Here is a 25,959-nt window from a genome sequence, read left to right as displayed (position 1 = left end):
CAAATTACCGGCCGGAGTATCTGATACGCCACTTGGTCGATAAGGAGGCATATATTCTCCTTCCCTTTTCCTGTGATGGTGGTGGGGGTCGCCGGGCCGGCCATGCATGCGCCCGCGTCGATCACACGCAGCATACCATATGCGCACGGCGGCGTCCCCATCCATCGGTGATCCCCCGACGGGAAAGCTCAGCGTCTCCCGCTTTAAAACCCTCGCCCCCGGCCCCGTACGCACGCAGTTGGTCACAGGCACAGGCAGCCCACGCCTCCTCCAAGTCCAAACACAGGCGAAGAATGGCGAGCCTGAGCGTGCCTCCGGTGCTCACGTCCCCGCGCCATGACGCCATCGCCCTGCACAGGGCCTTCAAAGGTGCGTACAAATAATGGACGACTCTTTTCATCCTGCCCAGCAACGATATGTGCTGCGTAACGGCTGACGGCCGGTGGTGTACGTGTTGGTATTGCAGGTTTTGGGTGCGACAGCACGACGGTGATCAACATCCTGGCGCACCGCGACGCGGTGCAGCGCGGGCTCATCATGCAGGAGTACAGGGCCATATACCACCAGGACCTCTACCATCGCCTATCGACCGAGCTCAGCGGGAACCACAAGGCATGCAAACTGCAAAATGATTTATAAATCACCCAGCAAATATCATGCAAAATGATAAGTCACACAGACAGCATAGCATAGTATAGTATCCCTTTTCGAAAAAAGAAGAAGCATAGCATAGTATTTGCTCCCGAAATGACCTCTCTGCTTGGGGGTGCCGGTTCCTTGTGCAGAAGGCGATGCTGCTGTGGGTGCTGGACCCCGTGGGCCGCGACGCCACGATACTGAACCAGTCCCTCAACGGCGACATCACCGACCTGCGCGCCGCCACGGAGGTGATCTGCTCCCGGACGCCGTCGCAGCTGCAGATCATGAAGCAGGCCTACCGCGCCCGCTTCGGTTGCTACCTCGAGCAGGACGTCACCGAGCGCACCTACGGCGACCACCAGAAGGTACGTCTTTGTTTGCCTCCACAGCACCATCGATACGCATACGCTCATCTGTGCAGTGTTTGAACCTATCATCATTTTGTGTGTTGCTGGTGGCTGGATGCAGCTTCTGCTGGCCTACCTGGGCATCCCGCGGTACGAGGGCCCGGAGGTGGACCCGTCGGCGGCGGCGCGCGACGCGAGGGAGCTCTACCGCGCCGGCGAGAAGCGGCTGGGCACCGACGAGCGGGCCTTCATCCGCGTCTTCACCGAGCGCAGCTGGGCGCACCTCGCCGCCGTCGCCGACGCCTACCACCACCTCTACGCGCGCTCCCTGGACAAGGTGACCTTCATCTCCAGCTTTGCTTGAAACTCCATGTGCAAATTTCTCAGGCTTTGCAATATGCATTGTCGCAGGCTGTGAAGAGCGAGACGTCGGGCACCTTCGAGTTGGGGCTGCTGACGATCCTCCGGTGCGCCGAGAGCCCGGCGAGGTACTTCGCCAAGGCGCTGCACAAGGCGATGAAGGGGCTGGGCACAAGCGACACGACGCTGATACGGGTGGTGGTCACCAGGGCGGAGGTGGACATGCAGTACATCAAGGCCGAGTACCACAAGAAGTACAAGCGCTCGCTGGCCGACGCCATCCACTCCGAGACCTCCGGCAACTACCGGACCTTCCTCCTCTCCCTCGTCGGCCGCGACCGCTAAGAGGCGATGATCGACCATCGATCTCAACGCCGCACGGTGGCACGCACCGCCAAGACCGCCTTGCGTGATCGATTGGTCGGTCAGTCTACCTGTGTATATACATCTGTCTCCTCTATTCAAGTGGCCAAGAAGCCAGGACTGAATGCTATGGCTACTGATCAGTATGCTCATGTTACCAGAAATGAAATTGACAACTACAGTACGTTTTATTCATTCCTCTATGCCTCAACGACAGAGCCAGACAGAATACCTTCATTTACAGCACAAAACCACAACCTAGCCCGCACTCGCCAGCACAGCCGGCATTATTGCCTTATTCGTTACTATGAGTATACTACAACACAGGGTGCCGAAAGTTCAGGGGCGCGTGGCGGTACCTTACGCTAAACCGGGATAACTATACACTGATTCATGTCCTCTACCCGAAATAAGTGATACACATACGGCACGCTTTAGGCAGCACATATAACACAACAACAGCAGGGCAGCGAGGCGGCAAGATGACGCGATAACATACAGAGCATTGGGGCTAAACCAGTTACTGCTATCTCAGTCAGTCTGTGAGCTTCTGCCCCACACTCCGGGAAGCCGAATACGACTGCATAGCAGAGGTCGTCATGCTGATTGAGTGCTTGGTAAGGTCCAGGCTCTTCCTTGCGGCAAACCAAATCATCCAAAAGAATCCGATCCAACCTGCACGAGGTTTTATCACGTTAGCGCAAGTGATATTGGTAAAAAAACCTTTGGACGTGAAAGTTGCATTGGAGATGTCATTCCTGTGGAATCAACATGACCATTCTATGCTAACTTTTCCAGATATGGAGCATCAATAAAGGAACAATAATTTGGGAACATATTCCAAACGACTGGACGATCACATCTCTGCCTTAAAACTGACAATATATTCCACACGGACTGGCCGACCGCATCTCTGCCTAAAACTGACACTGCATTCCACATGATTGGCCAACCACGTCTCCCCTTTCATAAAGTTCCATGGCATGGAGAAGTTGATTTGAACAGCTAAAGCTTGTAAATCACCCCTACGTTTCAAGGACTAGCTAAGATGCCTCTACATGATACCCCTGGTTAGCTAGGCAAAAACAAGTCTAAGACCAAACAGTGTCTGTTACAACAAAACTTAACTAGCATAAAAACTTCTTTCTGCTTCCTCTGTCAACAGTTAGCCTCCAAAGTACATAAGTGAACTAACAACAACTTGCTATCTTAAATTACTGTTACAGAGCTAACGTTGTTAGTACATAAATCTAGTTCATCTTAATTGCAGAAATACAGATTAATGCCAATGAGTCCACTGGAAGTTGAGAAGGCAAATAGGTAAAGTAATAACCAGTACTAAATTGGAGAGCAAGCATGCCAGAACAGAGTCCCTGTTTCTGATCTATATTCACAGGCAAGAGTACAAATGGGGATAATCCGGCTGCAATGGTAAGTATTTTTTATCTACATACCCAATAAAGGTACAGGTTGTGTCGGGACACTTATCACTTTATTTATGGAAATAACTGTTTACCATAAATCGCATCTGATGAATGGCTATAAAAACTGTGGAAGTTTCCTAATAGTTCTTAATCACGTTTTATTTGTCTTCATGGTAATACCTCACTCCTCTACATCTCTCCACAGTCTCATCTCCTTCCCTCCTTTGTCTACTCAATGACACACTTTAGTGGCAATTGGGGAGAATTATGATCATCAGCAAGGATGGAAGGAGCTACTCAATGGCACAGTTTAGTGCCTATTGGGGGAAGTTAATAATCATCAGCAAGTATGAACAGAGCTATTTTTTTGGTCAACATTGTAACATTCTTTCAATCATCTACTCGGTGCCAACTCAGATAACGCATCATATGTTGCAAAAAGCATTAAAGGAGCATCACATGTGCAAGATAGCTAGTAACTGGAGAACACAGCACTGAAGAACACAACAGTCTGAATTACTGATTCACACCAAAAATCACATACAACAATGTAAAATAAAAAAGAGGTAAATACACCAGAAGTCATAGAACTTGCATGTGACGGTCAGTTTGGTGCATAAACTTGTAAAATACGTATTTCTGGTCATCTAACTTGTCGCCTCGTTCATATACGGTGCTTCCCATTATACCCAGTCATATCCATACGCACGCCAACATGGCAGGGCCACTGTCAGTGGCTGAGGCCGGTTTTTTGTCAGAAAGGACCCTTAATTCTATTAATTTATGCAGAAAATCCTCAAATAAAATGAAAAAGTAATGGAGAACGGGATGGGATTTGAACCAATGACCTGCTGCCCTTCGCCTCGCATAGAAAACCACTAGACCAACTAACGTTTGATGTGTCAAATGTACAGTTAGTGCTATTTATTGAACACGTACCGCACTAATTAAATAGAGATAAGAGTGCTATGTATTATATAGTTTGAAATTTATGTATCCCAGTGCTGGCAAACTATGTATAATTTTCTTTCTGCAAAGACAATATTTTTTGCACATAGTACCTAACTTTAAATATATATTCCTGAAAAAAATAGTGTGGGATGAATGAGCGTAAATTATTTTGGACAAACCAACAAAATTTTGTTCCAAATTTCAATAATTTTAAATTTTAAAATCTAGATCAAAAGGAAATACAATATAGAATGAATGTATGTAAATTCTTTTGGACAAATCAACAAAACTTTTGTTTGAATATGAATAATTTAAATTTTTTATATTTATATAAAAGGAAATATAGTGCGGAATGAATGTATGTATGTTTTTCAGACAAATCAACTCAACTTTTGTTTGAATTCGAATACATGTAAACTGAAAAATCCAGGTAAAAGAAAATATAGTTCAAAATGAATGTATGTAAATTCTTATGGACAAATCAAATAATTTTTGTTCGATTTCAAATAATTAAATATTTAAAATCTAGATAAAAGGAAATATAATGTAAAATGAATGTACGTAAATTTTTGGGACAAATCAACTATTTTTTTCAATTAGAATATTTCTAATTTTAAAATCTAGATAAAAGAAAATATAGTGCAGCATGAATGTACATAAATTTCTTTGGACAAATCAACATCATTTTTTTAGTTTGAATAATTTAAAATTTGAAAATTTAGATATACGAAAATATAGGTCAAAATGAATGTACATAGTTTTTTAGGACAAATGAACGAAATTTTTGTTTGAATGTGAATTATGTACATAAAAGAAAATATACTCCAGAATGAATGCATATAGGTTTCTTTTGGACTGCGCCCTCAAGCTCGAAGCGGGGATTACCTTGTCTCCGTTTTGATTTTACTTTAATTCGCATGGTCTAGTTATATAAAGATAATTTTTTCCGTTAAACGCAAAGGTGCAGTTGGTCTGGTGGCTTCTATGCGGGGCGAATCATGGTCGGTCGTGGGTTCAAATCCCACTGTGTGCAACAATTTTTTTTACTTTTATTTGAGAATTTTCTGCATATAAATAAATAAAATGCAAGGGTGCTATCTGAGAAAAAAACAGTGCGTGCGGATTACCACCACCTCAGCCACTGACTGTAGGCCCCATCACGTTGGCACCCGTAATGATACAGCCAGATACGGTAGAAAGCACCGTATATGAACAAGAAGACAAGTTAGATGACTAGAAACACGTATTTTACAAGTTTACGCACTAAATTGACCGTCGTGTGCAAGTTCTGTGACTTGTGGTGTATTTACCTCAATAAAAAATAAAAAATCATGCTTCCTCGTTTAGAAGTCACTTTAGAAGTTAAATGAAGTGGATTAAAATAATCCTGCTATCATGAATTGCTTTACAAAGATTATATGTTCCTCTTAATAAGAGAAATGCAATTTCAATGCAAATGACTTGGGCACTAAGGCAAGAGCATAGGCAATTAATGGCTCTATTAGTGGGACATGCAAGCTGGATTCCGATCTAATTACACAGGCAGAAGTATGAACAGAGACAGTCCAGCCGCAAAGTTATCCAATGCACTAACAGTATCTAAATTAACTAAAGAAGAAGAGTACTTTCAATACTTAGCTCATTGGTTTTGTGATGACAAGGTGGTTGAATCACCAGTGTGAGGATTTTTTGGCTAGTCCTAGATATACTCTTCAAAATGGTGATGCACCAAGTAGGTATTTGAAGGAAAACTATTATGAATGGACTGAAGGTAGTTTGCATAATAACATAATAAAAAACACTTAAATTGATGCCTAACTAATGATCGTTATGCCCCTAGAAGTTGCATACAACAATACAAACATTGAAACCTCGAGTAAATTATGTGTTATTTTATCTCCAGGATATATAAACAAAACTGACAGAGAGATGGCATACCAGTAGCAATCATGACTCCAACAATTGCAGAGATAACAGTGGCGGAAACGACGAATATGGCAATTGATACTGCTCCGACATACACTGCAACTAAGCAAGCAAAGAACAAGGCCAGGAATCCTCCAGCAGCTGCCAAGGACATAAGAACTGAAACGATAATGGCATTAGCGGTCGCAACCAGAAGGAAGGACATGAAAATCAGCAGGCCAGTCAGTGATATCATCGTGATTGTTCCGACCTGCAACAGATAAAAAGGTGATTAATTCTCTGTGCGGGTTTACTACTCTCCTCTGACCATAAATGATGATCCAACATTGATGGGCTTATGCCATATCAAGTAGACAAACAGACGGTATCTGCCATACCTAAAATGATTCCTACATCCAACATTGATGGGCTTACACACCATACAGGCATATAATAAATCCACCGTTTTCCTTACAACATGCACTTCAGCACATCCTTTGACACGATAAACCGTATTTTCACGAATGAAAATGTACAAATTGCCGGTACTGAGCACAGATTGATGAATTTCATATGAGCACCGATAGATGGATTTCACATGACAATTAATCCATTCTCTAATACCGCATCCAGCAAATTGTTCACACAATTTTTCCCTAGATCACATAACATTTCTACGACCTCGAGTACATCAGTTGCTACGGTGTTAAACAGTGTCTGGGACGGATCGGAAAAGGAAAGCAGGGGGCGCGCAGGGGGCAGGCTCACCGAGATGACGAGGATGGCGCGGAGGCCGCTGCCCTGCTTGGTCCAGGCGAGCAGGTCGCGGGCCGAGTTCCTGGAGGCGTCCCGCAGCCGCGGAGCGGCCTCGCAGGTCGCCGCGCGGAGGCGCCGCAGGAGCGGATCTCCGCCGTCGCCGGGCGGCGGCCAGACGCCGTCCACGAAGCCGCGGAGCACCGCGAGGAGGGTGTCGTCGCCGCCGCCGGAGACCTCGACGGCGCGGCCGTCGTCGGAGACCTCGCCGTTGGCCATCTTGCCGTCCGCCGCGTCGGATTCGGCCATCTTGCCGGCCGCCGTGTCGGATTCGGCCATCTGCAGGCGCGGCGAGAGGTCGTGAATGGAAGTGGGGAACGGATGGGCGGGTTGGGGGGATGGAGCGGGGAGTGCTGTGCTGGTCGTGGTGGCAGATCTTTCTGGATTGAAGACGCGCTGCTGGTGACACGTGTTGATTCGGACCCGGACGGGTGCCACGTAGGCGGCGTACGTGTGGCCGCCTGGTGGCCCCTGCCTCGTCAGTGCAGTCTTGCTCGCCGACACCGCGACAGGTTCACCTCCACGTGGCGTCAGTGCTGAACGCTCGTATAATCTTAATCCGGCTTGATGATATACCTGATTTTTGTTTAAAAAAGTAGCGTGAAACACCATCAGCGGCATCGGCAGGTCCATCTCTTCCTTCAAATGGGTTGAAAATTGTACTAATTCAATGTAGTTGATGGTATATCAACTTATCAAGTGACCAGGGGAGGGGGCACATACCTAGTCCTCAGGCCGCTAAATGAGAAATTCAAAATCCTAAGCACAATCCATTGAAATCAGCACACCTGATCTACTACCCAGGTGCTACCAAAAGTTCAATATCAGTGTGTAACCTAGTAGTTTCATAGCGCACATTGGTAGTGAAGCTTAATAACCGTTGGATGTGTGCACACGAGGCTGCTTTTGGTTCAATTTTATGAAGCCTGATTTGGGTTCGATTTTTAGTGCATACATGCTGCTTTTCCTGTTCAGTGAAATGTGAATCAATCTTCTCTGAGGAAATGAAGAAAGTAGATATGAAAGACCTCTGGCCAGGCGGCTGCGTGTTTGACGGCGGCGTGTCCCCTGATGGTGGCGCTGACGACCTAAGCTAGACCCGATGGAGGGGGACGGGACAGGCGGTCCAGGCAGTGTCCATGATGGTCCGATGGCCCGACGCTAACAGACGGCCATGCGGTGTCCCTAACAGGTCCGACGGCGATGGCCGGTCCAGGTAGCGCCTCTGACGCACCCTCGACGGTTAGCCAAGCGGTCTAGGCGGCGTCCCCGACAACCGCATCCTTGAAGTTGTCCATCTTCAGGGTCGTCACCTCCATCATCCATCGGTCAATTCTCAAAGCAAAACTGTTGCACCGATCTTGCCATGCCTCTCTGCCATCAACGCCACCATGACGCCAGACAGCTTCCTTCTCCTGCATTAGTCCATCTCCAAACGCGCCCATCGCCGAACCTCCGCGACGCCATGCCGCCAAGATCCGGTGTCGGCCTCGCGGTAGATGTAACACCACTCCTCCTTTTGTCCCCTCCAGCCAGCGCGTGCTTCAAAATGATGCCCCCAGGAGGAACAACGGCATCAGATGTGCCATCATCGTTCGATCCAGTAGACCCAGATCTAGGGTTTCCCCCAGAGCTCACACCGTCGCCACTGCTGGAGCTACGCGGCGCCCACCACTCATAGCATCTCTCGCTCGACCATCTGAGCCTCCCAAGACGGTGCCTCCATGGAGGTTACGACGCGCAGGGTGGCGGCCGGGCCACCCGGCCAAAGTTTCCTCCGGTCCCCAACGCATACCACCAAACCTCCGACTGTTCCAGATCCGAGAGAAACGAACCGAGACCAGCAGAGATGCAAGTGCCATGGGGCTCAACCCACCAGGAAGGAGGATCAACAAGGACAACCGCCGTACATCTCCAGACACCGGATCCAACGATCCGATGAGGCCAGCGGCGTAGACCACCACCCTACGCTGGCCAACTAGGGATGCACACGGCCTTTTAAGTATGAGTACTAAGATTTTGAGTCTTGATTATGCATCGTTGTGGTTTTGATGCGTAGGTAAGAACGGTTCTTGCTCAGCCCTTAGTAACCATGTAAAACTTGCAACAACAAAGTAGAGAACGTCTAACTTGTTTTTGCAGGGCATGTTGTGATGTGATATGGTCAAGACATGATGCTATATTTATTGTATGAGATGATCATGTTTTGTAACGGAGTTATCAGCAACTGGCAGGAGCCATATGGTTGTCGCTTTATTGTATGCAATGCAATCGCCCTGTAATTGCTTTACTTTATCACTAAGCGGTAGCGATAGTCGTAGAAGCAATAGTTGGCGAGACGACAACGATGCTACGATGGAGATCAAGGTGTCGCGCCGGTGATGATGGTGATCATGACGGTGCTTCGGAGATGGAGATCACAAGCACAAGATGATGATGGCCATATCATATCACTTATATTGATTGCATGTGATGTTAATCCTTTGTTTGACGCTAGCATTATAAGATGATCTCTCACTAAATTTCAAGATAAAAGTGTTCTCCCTGAGTATATGCACCGTTGCCAAAGTTCGTCGTGCCGAGACACCACGTGATGATCGGGTGTGATAAGCTCTACGTTCATCTACAACGGGTGCAAGCCAGTTTTGCACACGCAGAATACTCGGGTTAAACTTGACGAGCCTAGCATATGAAGATATGGCCTCAGAACACTGGAGACCGAAAGGTCGAGCGTGAATCATATAGTAGATATGATCAACATAATGATGTTCACCATTGAAAACTACTCCATATCACTGCTACCTCTTGAGCACTGCGTTGGATTTCCCCGAAGAGGAGAGGATGATGCAGCAAAGTAGCGTAAGTATTTCCCTCAGTTTTTGAGAACCAAGGTATCAATCCAATAGGAGGCTACGCGCGAGTCCCTTGTACCTACACAAAAACAATAGCTCAACGCAACCAACACGCTTAGGGGTTGTCAATCCCTTCACGGTCACTTACGAAAGTGAGATCTGATAGAGATGATAGATAATATTTTTGCTATTTTTGGTATAGAGATGCAAAGTAAAAAGTAAAAGGCAAAGTAAAAGCAAAGCAATAATAAAGTGATAGAGATTAATATAATGAGAAAGAGACCCGGGGGCCATAGGTTTCACTAGTGGCTTCTCTCAAGAGCATAACTATTCTACAGTGGGTGAACAAATTACTGTTGAGCAATTGATAGAATTGAGCATAGTTATGAGAATATCTAGGTATGATCATGTATATAGGCATCACGTCCGAGACAAGTAGACCGACTCCTGCCTGCATCTACTACTATTACTCCACTCATCGACCGCTATCCAGCATGCATCTAGGAAAGTTGCATGGAAATATATCTCGGAATGGCTATGAAAATGCCATAATAGGTAGGTATGGTGGCTGTTTTGAGGAAGATATAAGGAGGTTTATGTGTGAAAGAGCGTATCATATCACGGGGTTTGGATGCACCAGTGAAGTTTGCGCCAACTCTCGATGTGAGAAAGGGCAATGCACGGTACCGAAGAGGCTAGCAAGGATGGAAGGGTGAGAGTGCGTATAATCCATGGACTCAACATTAGTCAGAAAGAACTCACGTACTTATTGCAAAAATCTACAAGTCTTGAAAAACCTCGGTACTATGCGCATGCTCCTAGGGGGATAGATTGGTAGGAAAAGACCATCGCTCGTCCCCGACCGCCACTCATAAGGAAGACAATCAAATAACACCTCATGTTTCAAATTTGTTGCATAATGTTTACCATACGTGCATGATATGGGACTTGCAAACTTCAACACAAGTATTTCTCAATTTCACAACTACTCAACTAGCATGACTTTGATATTATTACCTCCATATCTCAAAACAATCATCAAGCATCAAACTTTTCTTAGTATTCAACACACTCATAAGAAAGTTTTATTATTAATCTTGCATACCAAGCATATTAGGATTTTAAGCAAATTACCATGCTGTTAAGACTCTCAAAATAATCTAAGTGAAGCATGAGAGATCAATAGTTTCTATAAAACAAATCCACCACCGTACTCTAAAAGATATAAGTGAAGCACTAGAGCGAAACTATAAAGCTCAAAAGATATAAGTGAAGCACATAGAGTATTCTATCAAATTCCAAATCATGTATGGCTCTCTCAAAAGGTGTGTACAACAAGGATGATTGTGGTAGACTAACAAGCAAAGACTCAAATCGTAAAAGACGCTCCAAGCAAAACACATATCATGTGGTGAATAAAAATATAGCTCCAAGTAAAGTTACCGATAGAAATAGACGAAAGAGGGGATGCCTTCTGGGGCATCCCCAAGCTTTGGCTTTTAGGTGTGCTTAGATTATCTTGGGGGTGCAATGGTCATCCCCAAGCTTAGGTTCTTGCCACTCCTTGTTCCATAATCCATCAAATCTTTACCCAAAACTTGAAAACTTCACAACACAAAACTTAAAGTAGAAAATCTCGTGAGCTCCGTTATCGAAAGAAAACAAAAGACCACTTCAAGGTACTGTAATGAACTCATTCTTTATTTATATTGGTGTTAAACCTACTGTATTCCAACTTCTCTATGGTTTATAAATTATTTTACTAGCCGTAGATTCATTAAAATAAGCAAACAACACACGAAAAATAGAATCTGTCAAAAACAGAATAGTCTGTAGTAATCTGTAGCTAGCGCAAGATCTGGAACCCCAAAAATTCTAAAATAAATTTCTGGACGTGAGGAATTTATCTATTAATCATCTGCAAAAAGAATTAACTAAATATCACTTTTCAAATAAAAATGACAGCAGTTCTCGTGAGCGCTAAAGTTTCTGTTTTTTACAACAAGTTCAACAAGACTTTCCCCAAGTCTTCCCAACGGTTCTACTTGGCACAAACACTAATTAAACACAAAAAACACAAACAAAACAGAGGCTAGATAAATTATTTATTACTAAACAGGAGCAAAAATCAAGAAATAAAAATAAAATTGGGTTGCCTCCCAACAAGCGCTATCGTTTAACGCCCCTAGCTAGGCATAACAAACAAGAATAGATCTAGGTATTGCCATCTTTGGTTTTCAACTTTTTAGCGGAATCAAGCTCGAATCCGGGATGTTCTTTACGTTTCCCTTCATATTCTGAAATTTTTAGATCTAATGAATCCAACCGCTTATTGCAAAGGGTAATCAACATATTCATGCGGTGAATATTTCCACTAATGTTCTTAAGAGGTTCAAGAGATTTCTGCAAGATTTTAGTAACTTCACAATTTTTTTCAAAAACTTGTGTCTCTTCCTGAGTAGGATGAGGCCCCTTTTGTTGAGGTAGTGTTCCCACTATACCTTCTATAATTTCAAGTGCAATATGGGGATTGATTTCAATAAAATTGCCTTTGGCAACGCAATCCAAGAGTTGTCTATGAGACATATTTAATCCAACATAAAAATTGTGAAGCAAAATTCTCAGATTTATTTCAGAGGTACAATTACGATGAGATTCCATTATTCTCAACCAGGCATCTTTAAAGTTTTCTCCTAACCTTTGTTTAAAGTGAAAGATTTTGAACTCAGGGGTCAACGGAGAAGATAAGGGACTAGCCATAACGACAAGCAAACTAACTAACACAGAAGCAAACAAAAAGCAAGCGGGCAAAAGAGGCAAATAGAGAAAGAGAGGGAGGATAGAGAGAGGGCGAATAAAACGGTAAGGATGAAGTGGGGGAGAGGAAAACAAGATGCAAATGGCAAATAATGTAATGCGGGAGATAGGGATTGTGATGGGTACTTGGTATGTTGACTTTTGCGCAGACTCCCCGGCAACGGCGCCAGAAATTCTTCTTGCTACCTCTTGAGCACTGCGTTGGATTTCCCCGAAGAGGAGAGGATGATGCAGCAAAGTAGCGTAAGTATTTCCCTTAGTTTTTGAGAACCAAGGTATCAATCCAGTAGGAGGCTACACGCGAGTCCCTTGTACCTACACAAAAACAATAGCTCAACGCAACCAACACGCTTAGGGGTTGTCAATCCCTTCACGGTCACTTACGAAAGTGAGATCTGATAGAAATGATAGATAATATTTTTGGTATTTTTGGTATAGAGATGCAAAGTAAAAAGTAAAAGGCAAAGTAAAAGCAAAGCAATAATAAAGTGATAGAGATTAATATAATGAGAAAGAGACCCGGGGGCCATAGGTTTCACTAGTGGCTTCTCTCAAGAGCATAAGTATTCTACGGTGGGTGAACAAATTACCGTTGAGCAATTGACAGAATTGAGCATAGTTATGAGAATATCTAGGTATGATCATGTATATAGGCATCACGCCCGAGACAAGTAGACCGACTCCTACCTGCATCTACTGCTATTACTCCACTCATCGACCGCTATCCAGCATGCATCTAGAGTATTAAGTTAAAAACAGAGTAACGCCTTAAGCAAGATGACATGATGTAGAGGGATAGTTTCATGCAATATGATAAAAACACCATCTTGTTATCCTCGATGGCAACAATACAATACGTGCCTTGCTGCCCCTTCTGTCACTGGGAAAGGACACCGCAAGATTGAACCCAAAACTAAGCACTTCTCCCATGGCAAGAACAACCAATCTAGTAGGCCAAACCAAACTGATAATTCGAAGAGACTTGCAAAGATAACCAATCATACATAAAAGAATTCAGAGAAGATTCAAATATTATTCATAGATAGACTTGATCATAAATCCACAATTCATCGGTCTCAAAAAACATACCGCAAAAAGAAGATCACATCGAATAGATCTCCACGAGAGAGTGGGAGAACATTGTATTGAGATCCAAAAAGAGAGAAGAAGCCATCTAGCTACTAACTATGGACCCGTAGGTCTGAAGTAAACTACTCACACTTCATCGGAGGGGCTTGGATGATGATGTAGAAGCCCTCCGTGATCGATTCCCCTTCCGGCAGAGCTCCAGAATAGGCCCCAAGATGGGATCTCGTGGATACAGAAAGTTGCGGCGGTGGAATTAGGTTTTTGGCTCCATCCCCGATCGTTTGGGGGTACGTAGGTATATATAGGAGGAAGGAGTACGTCGATGGAGCTTCGAGGGGCCCATGAGGCAGGGGGGCGCGCCCTAGGGGGGCGCCCTCCGCCCTCGTGACCGCCTCGTGGCTTTCTTGACGGAGGGTCCAAGTCTCCTGGGTCTTATCTGATGAGAAAATCACGTTCCCGAAGGTTTCATTCCGTTTGGACTCCGTTTGATATTCTGTTTCTCCGAAATACTGAAATAGGCAAAAAACATCAATTCTGGGCTGGGCCTCCGCTTAATAGGTTAGTCCCAAAAATAATATAAAAGTGGAAAATAAAGCCCAATATGGTCCAAAACAGTAGATAATATAGCATGGAGCAATCAAAAATTATAGATACGTTGGAGACGTATCACTCACGTGACGATCGAACATGGTTTAGTTGATTTGGATCACATGATCATTTAGATGACTAGAGGGGTGTATATCTAAGTGGGAGTTCTTAAGTAATATGATTAATTGAACTTTAATTTATCATGAGCTTAGTCCTGGTAGTATTAGCATATCTGTGTTGTAGATTAATAGCTCGTGTTTAGCTCCCCTGTTTTATTTTTGATATGTTCCTAGAGAAAAATAAGTTGAAAGATGTTAGTAGCAAAGATGCGGACTAGCTCAGTGATCTGAGGATTATCCTCATTGCTGCACAGAAGTATTATGTCCTTGATGCACCGCTAGGTGACAGAACTATTGCAGGAGCAGATGCAGACGTTTTGAACATTTTGACAAAAGCTCAGTATGATAACTACTTGATAGTTTAGTGCACCATGCTTTACGGCTTAGAACCGAGACTTCAAAAATGGTTTGAACGCCACGGAGCATATAAGATGTTCCAAGAGTTATAATTGGTATTTCATACTCATGCCCGTGTCGAGAGGTGTAAGACCTCTGACATTACTTTGCCTATAAGATGGAGGAGAATAACTCAACCAGTGAGCATGTGCTCAGATTATCTGAGTACTACAATTGCTTGAATCAAGTGGGAGTTAATCTTTTAGATAAGATAGTAATTGACAAAGTTCTCTAGTCACTATCACCAAGTTACTAGAACTTCATGATGAACTATAATATGCAAGGGATGACGAAAGTAATTCCCGAGCTCTTCGCGATGCTGAAATCGACGAAGGTAGAAATCAAGAAAGAGCATCAAGTGTTGATGGTTGACAAGACCACCAGTTTCAAGAAAAGGGCAAAGGGAAGAAGGGGAACTTCAAGAAGAACGACAAGCAAGTTGCTGCTCAAGTGAAGAAACCCAAGTCCGGACCTAAGCCTGAGACTGAGTGCTTCTACTACAAAGGGACTGGTTACTGGAAGTGGAACTGCCCCAAGTATTTGGCGGATAAGAAGGATGCAAAGTGAACAAAGGTATATTTGATATACATGTTATTGATGTGTACTTTACTAGTGTTTATAGCAACCCCTCAAGTATTTGATACTAGTTCAATTGCTAAAGAGTATTAACTCGAAACGGGAGTTGCAGAATAAACAAAAACTAGTTAAAGGGCGAGGTGACGATGTGTGTTGGAAGTAGTTCGAAGATTGATACGATCATCATCGCACACTCCCTATACTTTCTGGATTAGTGTTGAACCTAAATAAGTGTTATTTGGTGTTTGCATTGAGCATGAATATGATTTGATCATGTTTATTGCAAAACGGTTATTCATTTAAATTAGAGAATAATTGTTGTTCTGTTTACATGAATAAAACCTTCTATGGTCATACACCCAATGAAAATGGTTTGTTGGATCTCGATCGTAGTGATACACATATTCATAATATTGAAGCCAAAAGATGCAAAGTTAATAATGATAGTGAAGGAAATATGCCCTAGAGGCAATAATAAAGTTATTACAATCATGATAAATGTTTATTATTCATGATAGAATTGTATTAACCGGAAACATAATACATGTGTGAATACATAGACAAACAAAGTGTCACTAGTATGCCTCTACTTGACTAGCTCGTTAATCAAAGATGGTTATGTTTCCTAATCATGAACAATGAGTTGTTATTTGATTAACGAGGTCACATCATTAGTTGAATGATCTGATTGACATGACCCATTCCATTAGCTTAGCACCCGATCGTTTAGTATGTTGCTATTGCTTTCTTCATGACTTATACATGTTCCTATGACTATGAGATTATGCAACTCCCGTTTACCGGAGGAACACTTTGGGTGCTACCAAACGTCACAACGTAACTGGGTGATTATAAAGGAGCATTACAGGTGTCTCCAAAGGTAGATGTTGAGTTGGCATATTTCGAGATTAGGATTTGTCACTCCGATTGTCGGAGAGGTATCTCTGGGCCCTCTCGGTAATACACATCACATAAGCCTTGCAAGCATTACAACTAATATGTTAGTTGTGAGATGATGTATTACGGAACGAGTAAAGAGACTTTCCGGTAACGAGATTGAACTAGGTATTGGATACCGACGATCGAATCTCGGGCAAGTAACATACCGATGACAAAGGGAACAACGTATGTTGTTATGCAGTCTGACCGATAAAGATCTTCGTAGAATATGTAGGAGCCAATATGGGCATCCAGGTCCCGCTATTGGTTATTGACCGGAGACATGTCTCGGTCATGTCTACATTATTCTCGAACCCGTAGGGTCCGCACGCTTAAGGTTACGATGATAGTTACATTATGAGTTTATGCATTTTGATGTACCGAAGGTTGTTCGGAGTCCCGGATGTGATCACGGACATGACGAGGAGTCTCGAAATGGTCGAGACGTAAAGATTGATATATTGGAAGCCTATGTTTGGACATCGGGAATGTTCCGGGTGAAATCGGGATTTTATCGGGTAACCGGGAGGGTTACCGGAACCCCCCGGGAGCCATATGGGCCTTCATGGGCCTTAGTGGAAAGGTGAAAGGGCTGCCCACAAGGGCTGCGTGCCTCCCCCCTTCCCCTAGTCCTATTAGGACTAGGAGAGGTGGCCGACCACCCTTCTCCCTCTTTCCCCCTTTGGGGAATCCTAGTTGGAATAGGATTGGGGGGGAGTCCTACTCCCGGAAGGAGTAGGACTCCTCCTGCGCCCTCTCCTCCTGGCCGACGCCCCCTCCCCCCTTGGCTCCTTTATATACTGAGGTAGAGGCACCCCAAAGACACACAAGTTGATCCACGTGATCTATTCCTTAGCCGTGTGCGGTGCCCCCTGCCACCATATACCTCGATAATACTGTAGCGGAGTTTAGGCGAAGCCCTGCTGCTTTAGTTCATCAAGATCGTCACCACGCCGTCATCCTGACGGAACTCTTCCCCGACACTTTGCTGGATCGGAGTCCGGGGATCGTCATCGAGCTGAACGTGTGCTCGAACTCGGAGGTGCCGTAGTTTCGGTACTTGATCGGTTGGATCGTGAAGACGTACGACTACTTCCTCTACGTCGTGTCATCGCTTCCGCAGTCGGTCTGCGTTGGGTACGTAGACAACACTCTCCCCCTCGTTGCTATGCATCACATGATCTTGCGTGTGCGTAGGAAAATTTTTGAAATTACTACGAAACCCAACAGATAGTGCAACTTATTTGTGGCACTGCCGTTTTAGGTCATATTGGTGTAAAGCGCATGAAGAAAATCCATGCTGATGGGCTTTTGGAATCACTTGATTATGAATCACTTGATGCTTGCGAACCATGCCTCATGGGCAAGATTACTAAGACTCCGTTCTCCTGAACAATGGAGCGAGCAACCGACTTATTGAAAATAATACATACTGATGTATGCAATCCGATGAATGTTGAGGATTGCGGCGGGTATCGTTATTTTCTGACCTTCACAGATGAATTGAGAAGATATGGGTATATCTACTTGATGAAACATAAGTCTGAAACATTTGAAAAGTTCATATAATTTCAGAGTGAAGTAGAAAATCATTGTAACAAGAAAATAAAGTTTCTACGATCTAATCGTGGAGGAGAATATTTGAGTTACGAGTTTGGTCTTCATTTAAAACAATGCGGAATAGTTTCGCAACTCACGCCACCTGGAACAGCACAGCGTAATGGTGTGTCCGAACATCATAACCGTACTTTATTAGATATGGTGCAATCTATGATGTTTCTTACTAATTTACCACTATCGTTTTGGGGTTTTGCATTAGAGACAACTGCATTCACGTTAAAAAGGGCACCATCTAAATCCGTTGAGATGACACCATATGAACTATGGTTTGGCAAGAAACCAAAGTTGTCGTTTCTTATAGTTTGGGGTTGCGATGCTTATGTGAAAAAGTTTCATCCTGATAAGCTCAAACCCAAATCGGAGAAATGTGTCTTCGTAGGATACCCAAAGGAGACAGTTGGATACACCTTCTATCATAGATCTGAAGGCAAGATATCCGTTGCTAAAAATGGATCCTTTATAGAGAAGGAGTTTTTCTCGAAAGAAGTGAGTGGGCGGAAAGTAGAACTTGATGAGGTAACTGTACCTGCTCCCTTATTGGAAAGTAGTTCATCACAGAAATCTGTTCCTGTGACTCCTACACCAATTAGTGAGGAAGCTAATGATGACGATCATGTAACTTCAGATCAAGTTACTACCGAACCTCGTAGGTCAACCAGAGTAAGATCCACACCAGAGTGGTACGGTAATCCTGTTCTAGAGGTCATGTTACTTGACCATGATGAACCTACGAACTATGAGGAAGCGATGATGAGCCCATATTCCGTGAAATGGTTTGATGCCATGAAATCCGAGATGGGATCCATGTATGAGAACAAAGTGTGGACTTTGGTTGACTTCCCCAATGATTGGCAAGCCATAGAAAATAAATGGATCTTCAATAGGAAGACGGACGCTTGTAAGGGCATATTTATCCCTAACTGTTTTGGTGATTGATGACAACGCATTTGCGGACTAATCGTGTGCCTTGAGTATTCCAGACACTTCATTGCTAGGCACAAGACGATTGGGTGCCCCTCAAAGACTGATGAAGACGGCGTCTTTTCTATGTTTCTTTTTGGTGGATTTGAGTCGTAGGAAAGCCGTACTATTAAGAGGGGGTCCGCGTTGGAAAGGTTTGGGTGGAATCATCACGTACACGTCTCCTTATTGTCCCCTCCTTTTTCCTTGGAGCTTCCTCCATTTTCTTGCCTCCCTTGTCTGGCTGATGTGGTTGGTCGCGGTAGTACTGCTCCCAGGAAAACGGTAGTACCGTAGGCATCCGCGGTAGTACCGCAGGTGCCCACGGTAGTACCGCTCCCCTGGAGCCGCAGTACCGCTGCCCACCAGGCTAGTGCCGCCCCTTTGCGGTAGTAGGGGCGGATGTAATTTTTTACATCCGCACCTACCGCGGTAGTACCGTTTTCGCCGAGCGGTAGTACCGCGCTATGCAGTCAGGCAGTAGTACCGCCCCTCGGCGGTACTACTGTGTCAGGTTTTTGCTACTTCCGTTTCTTTGCGGAAGTAGGCACGGAAGTTCCCTTCCCCCTGGCTGGGGGTTTTTGCCTTGCGGTAGTACCGCATGGGGGGCGCGGTAGTACCACGCGTGCGGAAGTACCGCCCCCAGCTCCTGCGTGTCTGTTTATCTTTACTGTCACTGGGGTTGCGGCAGTACCGTGGGTCGGTACGGTAGTACCGCAGAGCCGTGCGGTAGTACCGCCTGGTTGCAAGCAGTAGTACCACGCGGCCTTGCGGTAGTACCGCTAGCCAGGCGCGGTAGTACCGCTGGCCGCGGGCTGGTTGGTGGGTAACGGTTGGATCCTTTTTCCACACTATATAAGGGGTCCCCTTCTTCCCCGTTGACTCACCTCTTCCACCCCTAAGCTCCATTATTGCTCTAAGCTCCATTTTCGCCCGATCTCACTCCCTAGCCGACCAAACTTGTTGATTTGCTCGGGAGTGGTTGAGAAGGCCTCAATCTACACTTCCACCAAGAGATATTTGATTCCCCCCACTAATCCCTTGCGGATCTTGTTACTCTTGGGTGTTTGAGCATCCTAGACGGTTGAGGTCACCGCGAAGCCATAGTCCATTGTGGTGAAGCTTCGTGGTGTCGTTGGGAGCCTCCAATTGAGTTGTGGAGATTGCCCCAACCTAGTTTGTAAAGGTTCGGTCGCCGCCTCCAAGGGCACCAATAGTGGAATCATGGCATCTCGCATTGTGTGAGAGCGTGAGGAGAATACGGTGGCCCTAGTGGCTTCTTGGGGAGCATTGTGCCTCCACACCGCTCCAACGGAGACGTACTTCCTCTCAAAGGGAAGGAACTTCGGCAACACATCCTCGTCTCCACCGTCTCCACTCTTGGTTATCTCGTGCCTTTACTTGTGCAAGCTTATTTGTTTCATATATCTTGCTTGCTTGTGGTCCTATCCTTGTTGCATCATATAGGTTGCTCACCTAGTTGCATATCTAGACAACCTACTTTGATGCAAAGTTTAAATTGTTAAAGAAAAGCTAAAAATTGTTAGTTGCCTATTCACCCCCCCTCTAGTCAACCATATCGATCCTTTCAATTGGTATCAGAGCCTCGTCTCTTTATTAAGGACTTTACCGTCCAAAGAGTATGGTTGATACCGTAGGCGGTGTGGAGGAACACTCCGGTGTGAATCCGACCTCGTCTACGGGCGATGGGGGAAACTCGGTCTCTCGTGAGGAGTTCAATGTGGCCTTGGAGACATTGAAAACCTCCATGACGACCGAAGTTGAAAGCATGTTTACTAAATTTCTTGAGGGGCTTAAACTATCCACCGCACCGTTGAAAGTGGGTGACCCCACCGACAAGGTGACGGATGCTATCCCCGACAAGGGGGAAGCTAGTAGTGAAAAGGCTCCTTCTTCTAGTGGTAAAAATGGCACCGACATCTTTGCTCATGTGGAACCACCACTTGTTTATGGTGGACCGGTTCCTTCCACTCATTTGAATCATGCCAGTCCTCCCCCTAAGATTGTGAAAAATGAGGACTTTGATTCTTGGGTTTACCGCTTTAAACGTCATTTAAATCATGTCAACACTAACCTTTGGAGAATCATTGAAGAAGGTTTCTATCTGCATGATCCAAGCAACTTCACTCCTCGAGAAGCCGCGGACAATCAATTCAATGAGAATGCTCTCTTCATCATTCAAGATGCAATTCCACCCGAAGACCTACCTCATATTCGTCCCTTCGCCTTGGCAAAAGATGCATGGCATTGTGTTGTCTCTCTCTACCGGGGAAGCGCAAGCATTCAATGCTCCAACTATGAAGTGGTGCAAGATGAGGCCGATGAGTTTGCAATGAAAGAAGATGAAGAACCTCGTGAGCTTTATCGGAGAGTAACCAAACTCGCGGTCTCACTACGAGATCACGGGAGCAAGGACATGGATGACAATTGGATCAAGCGCAAATTCCTCAAGGCAATGATGCCCTATCACAAGGCCATGTCCTCCGTCATTCGTCAAAGACCGGACTTCCACACTTTGACCTCAAGCGAAGTTTTGTATGAGTTTGTGGCCATGAACATTTTGGACAAGACCGCCGACAATGCGGTGCTTCGTTCTCAAAGGGCAAAGAAACCTAACCTTGCTTTAAAGGCCAAGCTCACCGTTGAAGAAGAAGAAGAGGAAGAATAGGAGAGCAACCCCGAAGATACGAAGTATGCGTATCATGAACACATGGCACTTGCTTCAAGGCAATTTTGGAGCAAGAAAAACTCGAGGCCAAACTTTAGCAAAAACAACTCAAGTTGCACGAAGAGCAAGCAACGTGTAAGGACTTGCTACAATTGTGGCAACGTGAGTCATTTTGTTGCGGAGTGCCCGTATGAGAAGAGGGAAGACAATGGTGGCAAGCTCATCCGAAAGGACAAGGCCAAGTCATTCCCCAACAAGAGCAACTTCACCAAGAAGACTCCTCCCAAGGCATTGGTGGTACAAGAAGAGTACAATGAGGATGATGACGATGATGAAAGTGATGAGTCGGTTGCCATGGCCTCCGTTGCCATTGCGACGACTCCACGGGTGTCTCTCTTCGACTCACCGAGCATCACCGCCAAGTGCCTCATGGCTAAAGCCACCAACAAGGTAACCTCCAACATCAAAACTACCATCATTAATCATCCTTCTCCGACGGATAGCATTAATGAACTTGAGGAATCTAATGTGGAGGCTAATGAGTTTGAGGCCTTTATGGGAAAACTCAAGGGAAAAATCCAAGAAGCACTTTGTTGCTATCTTGGAACAACTTGGTGAAGCCAATGACATGATCAAGGCTCACGAAAACACCATCACTAAGATGGAAGGGCATAGTCGTGACTATGCCGATGAGATTTCGGATCTTTCCAATGCTCTTGAGGAAGAGCGTTGTCTTCGTTTGGCTCTTGAGGAGTCACACAACGTTGATCATGCTAAGTTAAAGAAAGATTATGATCATGTCCTCATTGTTTCTCATGTGCTAAACTCCAAGAAGGCCGAACTTGAGGTTGATTTTGCTAGACTCAAAGAGGAGTTTGATCTACTTGACAAGGCTCACAAGGTCTTGAAGGGTGCTCATGCTAGCCTTAAAGAGTCTCATGATCAACTTCAAGTAAAGCTAACCAAGGAAAAAGCCACTTTCCCTTGTATGATGTTAATTGATAATGCAAATGCTACTAACCCGTGTTGTGAGCATGTGCATCTCGTTGAGGAGAATGCTAAGCTAAAGGGGCAACTTGAAAGAGGTCTTGTGACTTGCATACAAGGCAAGAAGAACCTCAACGATCTCTTGATCAACCAAAAGGGAGTTGTGGCCAAGGAAGGGGTTGGGTACGTGCCCGACTCCAAGAACAAGAAGAAGAATGACAAGACCAAACAACCTCCTCCTCTCATGCAAACCTTTGTGAAGGAGGGAGAGAGTGCCTCCGAGGAGAATAAGAAGAACAATGCAAAGGGTGGCAATGTCAAGAAGGGCAATGCCACCCCTCCCAAAAAAGCCGGCGATTTTAATCCTTCTTATGTGTTATGCTGTGCTAGTGATGGGCATGTTTATGCCAAATTTGTTGGTTCTCTTCATGAATACATTGAATGGTCTATTTGGGTTCCAAAGACCCTTGTTATTAACATCAAAGTACCCATTACAAAATGGGTACCTAAAACCAAGCATTTATCTCTTGTAGGTGTTTGCTTCCGGTGGGGGATCATGGTTGCTCGATAGCGGAGCTACAAATCATATGACCGGAAGCAAGGACTTGGTGGTGGACGTGCACAAGGTTCCATCTATGCCCACCAATGTCGAGTGGGGTGACGCCTCATCTTCTAAGGTATTGGGACTTGGCAAGGTGGTCATCTCTCATGATCTCACGATCGAGAAGGCCATGCTTGTTAAGTCCCTTGCATACAATTTACTTTCTGTTCGTCAACTTGCAATCATGGGCTTTGCCACTTTCTTTGATATCGATACCGTGGCCCTCTTGTGGAGCAAGACTCTTAAAGTAGCCTTTGTTGGGCATGTCGAGAACGGTCTATATGTGATTAACTTTTCGGAGCGAGCCACTAAGACCGCGACGTGCCTGATGGCTAAAGTTGATGTGGGATGGCTTTGGCATCGCCATTTAGCCCACGTCAATATGAGATCTTTGCAAAGTCTCCTCAAGGGGGACCATGTCTGTGGACTAACAAATGTTAGTTTTGCTAAAGATCGTGCTTGCAGTGCTTGTATCGAAGGAAAGCTACATGAGAAGGCTCACCCTCCCACGACTATCATTTATTTAAAGAGGCCTTTGGAGCTCCTTCACATGGATCTCTTTGGGCCTCCATCCTTCGATAGTCTTGGAGGTAGTAAGTATTGCTTGGCGATTGTGGATGACTACTCAAGGTACACGTGGGTGTATTTCTTCAAGAGGAAGAGCGAGACCCAACAAACCGTCATTGACTTTGCAAATGAAGCACAACGTCAATACAATGCAAAGATCTTGACAATAAGAAGTGACAACGGCAGCGAGTTCAAGAACTACACCTTGGATGAGTTTCTTAGTGATGAGGGGATCAAGCATCAATATTCCGCACCTTACACCCCTCAACAAAACGGTGTTGCGGAGAGGAAGAACCAGATGTTGATGGATGCGGAAAGGACCATGATGGCGGAGTTCAAGTCTCCGTACAACTTTTGGGCCGAAGCCATCAACACCGCGTGTCATGCATCCAATCGGCTCTACCTCCGCAAGGGCTTGAACAAGACTCCATATGAGATACTCACCGGTAACAAGCCCAACCTCAAGTACTTCCGGGTGTTCGGGTGTTCGGGTGTAAGTGTTTCATTCTCAAGAAAGGTGTTCAGTTGTCTAAATTTGAGGCTAGAGCTTATGAGGGCATATTTGTTGGTTATGCTACAAACTCTCATGCTTACCGTGCCCTCAATAAATCCACGGGACTTATTGAGGAGACGTGTAACATGGAGTTTGATGAGAATAACGGCTCCCAAGTGGAGTAAAGTGGCACTTGTGATGTAGGTGATGAAATTCCTCCCCAAGCCATAAGAAGAATGGGTGTTGGCTTTATCCTACCCATTGAGGAACCCCTTGTGGCTGAAGGAGAAGGACAAAGCTCCACTCAAGCGGAGCCATCACCAACCCAAGGCCCACACGCTTCCGAAGAACAACATGAAGGCCCTCATCCTCAAGAACATGACCAAGGGCAAGATCACTCTCAAGACGGTGTTGACACATCTAGTGATGCCCAAGGTCAAGTTCCCTCCTCCGAGCAAGTTCAAGAACAAGAATAAGCTCAAGACGACGCTCAAGATGATCAAGTGACCACTCCTCATCTCATCCCCGAGGAGGAATTGGAGCGTCGTGCCGCCAAGGTTGCTTCCAAGCTCTCCACCAAGGATCATCTCATGACGAATGTGCTTGGAAGCTTACGAAAGGGGGTAAGCACTCGTAGACAATTAGCAAATTATTGTGAGCATCACGCGTTTGTCTCTTGTGTGGAACTCCACAAGGTCTATGAGGCGCTAGAAGATCCGGATTGGCTCAATGCCATGCATGAAGAACTCAACAACTTCGAGCGCAACAAAGTGTGGAGATTGGTGCCAAGACCGACGGGGAACCACAATGTCATCGGAACCAAGTGAATATTTAAGAACAAGCAAGATGCCCATGGGATTATCATTTGCAACAAGGCTCGTTTGGTAGCACAAGGCTACTCCCAAGTTGAGGGTATCGACTACGATGAAACCTTTGCTCCCGTTGCTCGTCTTGAATCTATTCGCATGTTGATTGCCTATGCTTCTCATCATAACTTTAAGTTACAACAAATGGATGTGAAGAGTGCTTTTCTTAATGGTCCCATTAATGAATTGGTTTATGTCAAGCAACCCCCCGGGTTCGAGGATCCCTACTTTCCCGATCATGTGTATCAACTCGATAAGGCACTCTATGGCCTTAAACAAGCCCCACATGCGTGGTATGACCACCTTACCGAGTTGTTACAAGACCGTGGTTTCGAAGTTGGGCTAATTGACCCCACTCTTTTTACTAAGAAGGTCAAAGGGGAGTTGTTTGTGTGCCAATTATATGTTGATGATATTATCTTTGGTTCCCCTAACAAAGCTTTCAATTAGGAATTTGCCGCTCTCATGACCTCAAAGTTCGAGATGTCTTCCATGGGAGAGTTGAAGTTCTTTCTAGGGTTCGAAGTGAAGCAAAGAAGAGAAGGAACCTTCATCAATCAAGCCGAATATACTCAAGACATGCTCAAAAGATTCAAGCTAAGTGATGTCAAGCCGGCTTCCACTCCCATGCCCACCAAGTGCCAACTTGACATAGATCCCAATGGTAAAGCGGTGGATCAAAAGGTATATTGCTCCATGATAGGTTCCTTGCTTTACCTTTGTGCATCTAGACCGGATATCATGTTGAGTGTGGGAATTTGTGCAAGTTTTCAAGCCGCACCTAAGGAAAGTCACTATGTGGCGGTCAAACGAATCTTTCGATATTTGGCTCATACCCCAAACTTTGGCCTATGGTACCCAAGAGGAGAAAACTTCAAGCTTGTAGGGTATTCGGATTCCGATTAGGCGGGAGACAAAGTGGATATGAAGTCCACTTCCGGAGGGTACCAATTTCTTGGTTGCTCTTTGGTAAGTTGGTCTTCCAAAAAGCAAAGTTG

At 45.0% G+C, this 25,959-nt stretch overlaps 2 protein-coding genes across 2 annotated transcripts; one reads left to right on the top strand and one right to left on the bottom strand.

Annotated features, from left to right (window-relative positions):
- Nucleotides 1-208: 208 nt before the first annotated feature.
- LOC125546031 (annexin D5-like) lies at nt 209-1,904 on the top strand. The gene is made up of 5 exons (XM_048710143.1): nt 209-369; nt 467-612; nt 786-1,004; nt 1,108-1,323; nt 1,398-1,904. Exons 1-5 carry the CDS (start codon nt 294-296, stop codon nt 1,689-1,691), a joined length of 951 nt encoding a protein of 316 aa, XP_048566100.1. The 5' UTR covers nt 209-293; the 3' UTR covers nt 1,692-1,904.
- LOC125547233 lies at nt 1,874-8,247 on the bottom strand. Its single transcript, XM_048711191.1, has 4 exons — nt 8,080-8,247; nt 6,758-7,378; nt 6,023-6,260; nt 1,874-2,384 (listed from the first exon to the last, which is right to left on the bottom strand). The coding sequence occupies exons 1-4, from the start codon at nt 8,245-8,247 to the stop codon at nt 2,245-2,247; spliced, it is 1,167 nt and encodes a 388-aa protein (XP_048567148.1). The 3' UTR covers nt 1,874-2,244.
- Between the last annotated feature and the right edge of the window lie 17,712 nt (nt 8,248-25,959).

This window comes from Triticum urartu, chromosome 3 (assembly GCF_003073215.2).
Source record: "Triticum urartu cultivar G1812 chromosome 3, Tu2.1, whole genome shotgun sequence".
NCBI lineage: Eukaryota > Viridiplantae > Streptophyta > Magnoliopsida > Poales > Poaceae > Triticum > Triticum urartu.
Note: the sequence above shows the minus strand (reverse complement) of the source record. Positions and strands in the feature narration are given on the sequence as shown.

Bases quoted from the DNA above. Each gene is read 5' to 3' on its own strand.
- LOC125546031 (XM_048710143.1), top strand. From the start codon at position 294: ATGGCGAGCCTGAGCGTGCCTCCGGTGCTCACGTCCCCGCGCCATGAC. The intron at 1,005-1,107 runs GTACGTCTTTGT...GGCTGGATGCAG, and splicing joins CCTACGGCGACCACCAGAAG to CTTCTGCTGGCCTACCTGGG. The intron at 1,324-1,397 runs GTGACCTTCATC...GCATTGTCGCAG, and splicing joins ACGCGCGCTCCCTGGACAAG to GCTGTGAAGAGCGAGACGTC.
- LOC125547233 (XM_048711191.1), bottom strand. From the start codon at position 8,247: ATGGGCGCGTTTGGAGATGGACTAATGCAGGAGAAGGAAGCTGTCTGG. The intron at 7,379-8,079 runs GTTGTCGGGGAC...AACAAAAATCAG, and splicing joins TGGACAACTTCAAGGATGCG to GTATATCATCAAGCCGGATT. The intron at 2,385-6,022 runs GTATGCCATCTC...AACCTCGTGCAG, and splicing joins TGGAGTCATGATTGCTACTG to GTTGGATCGGATTCTTTTGG.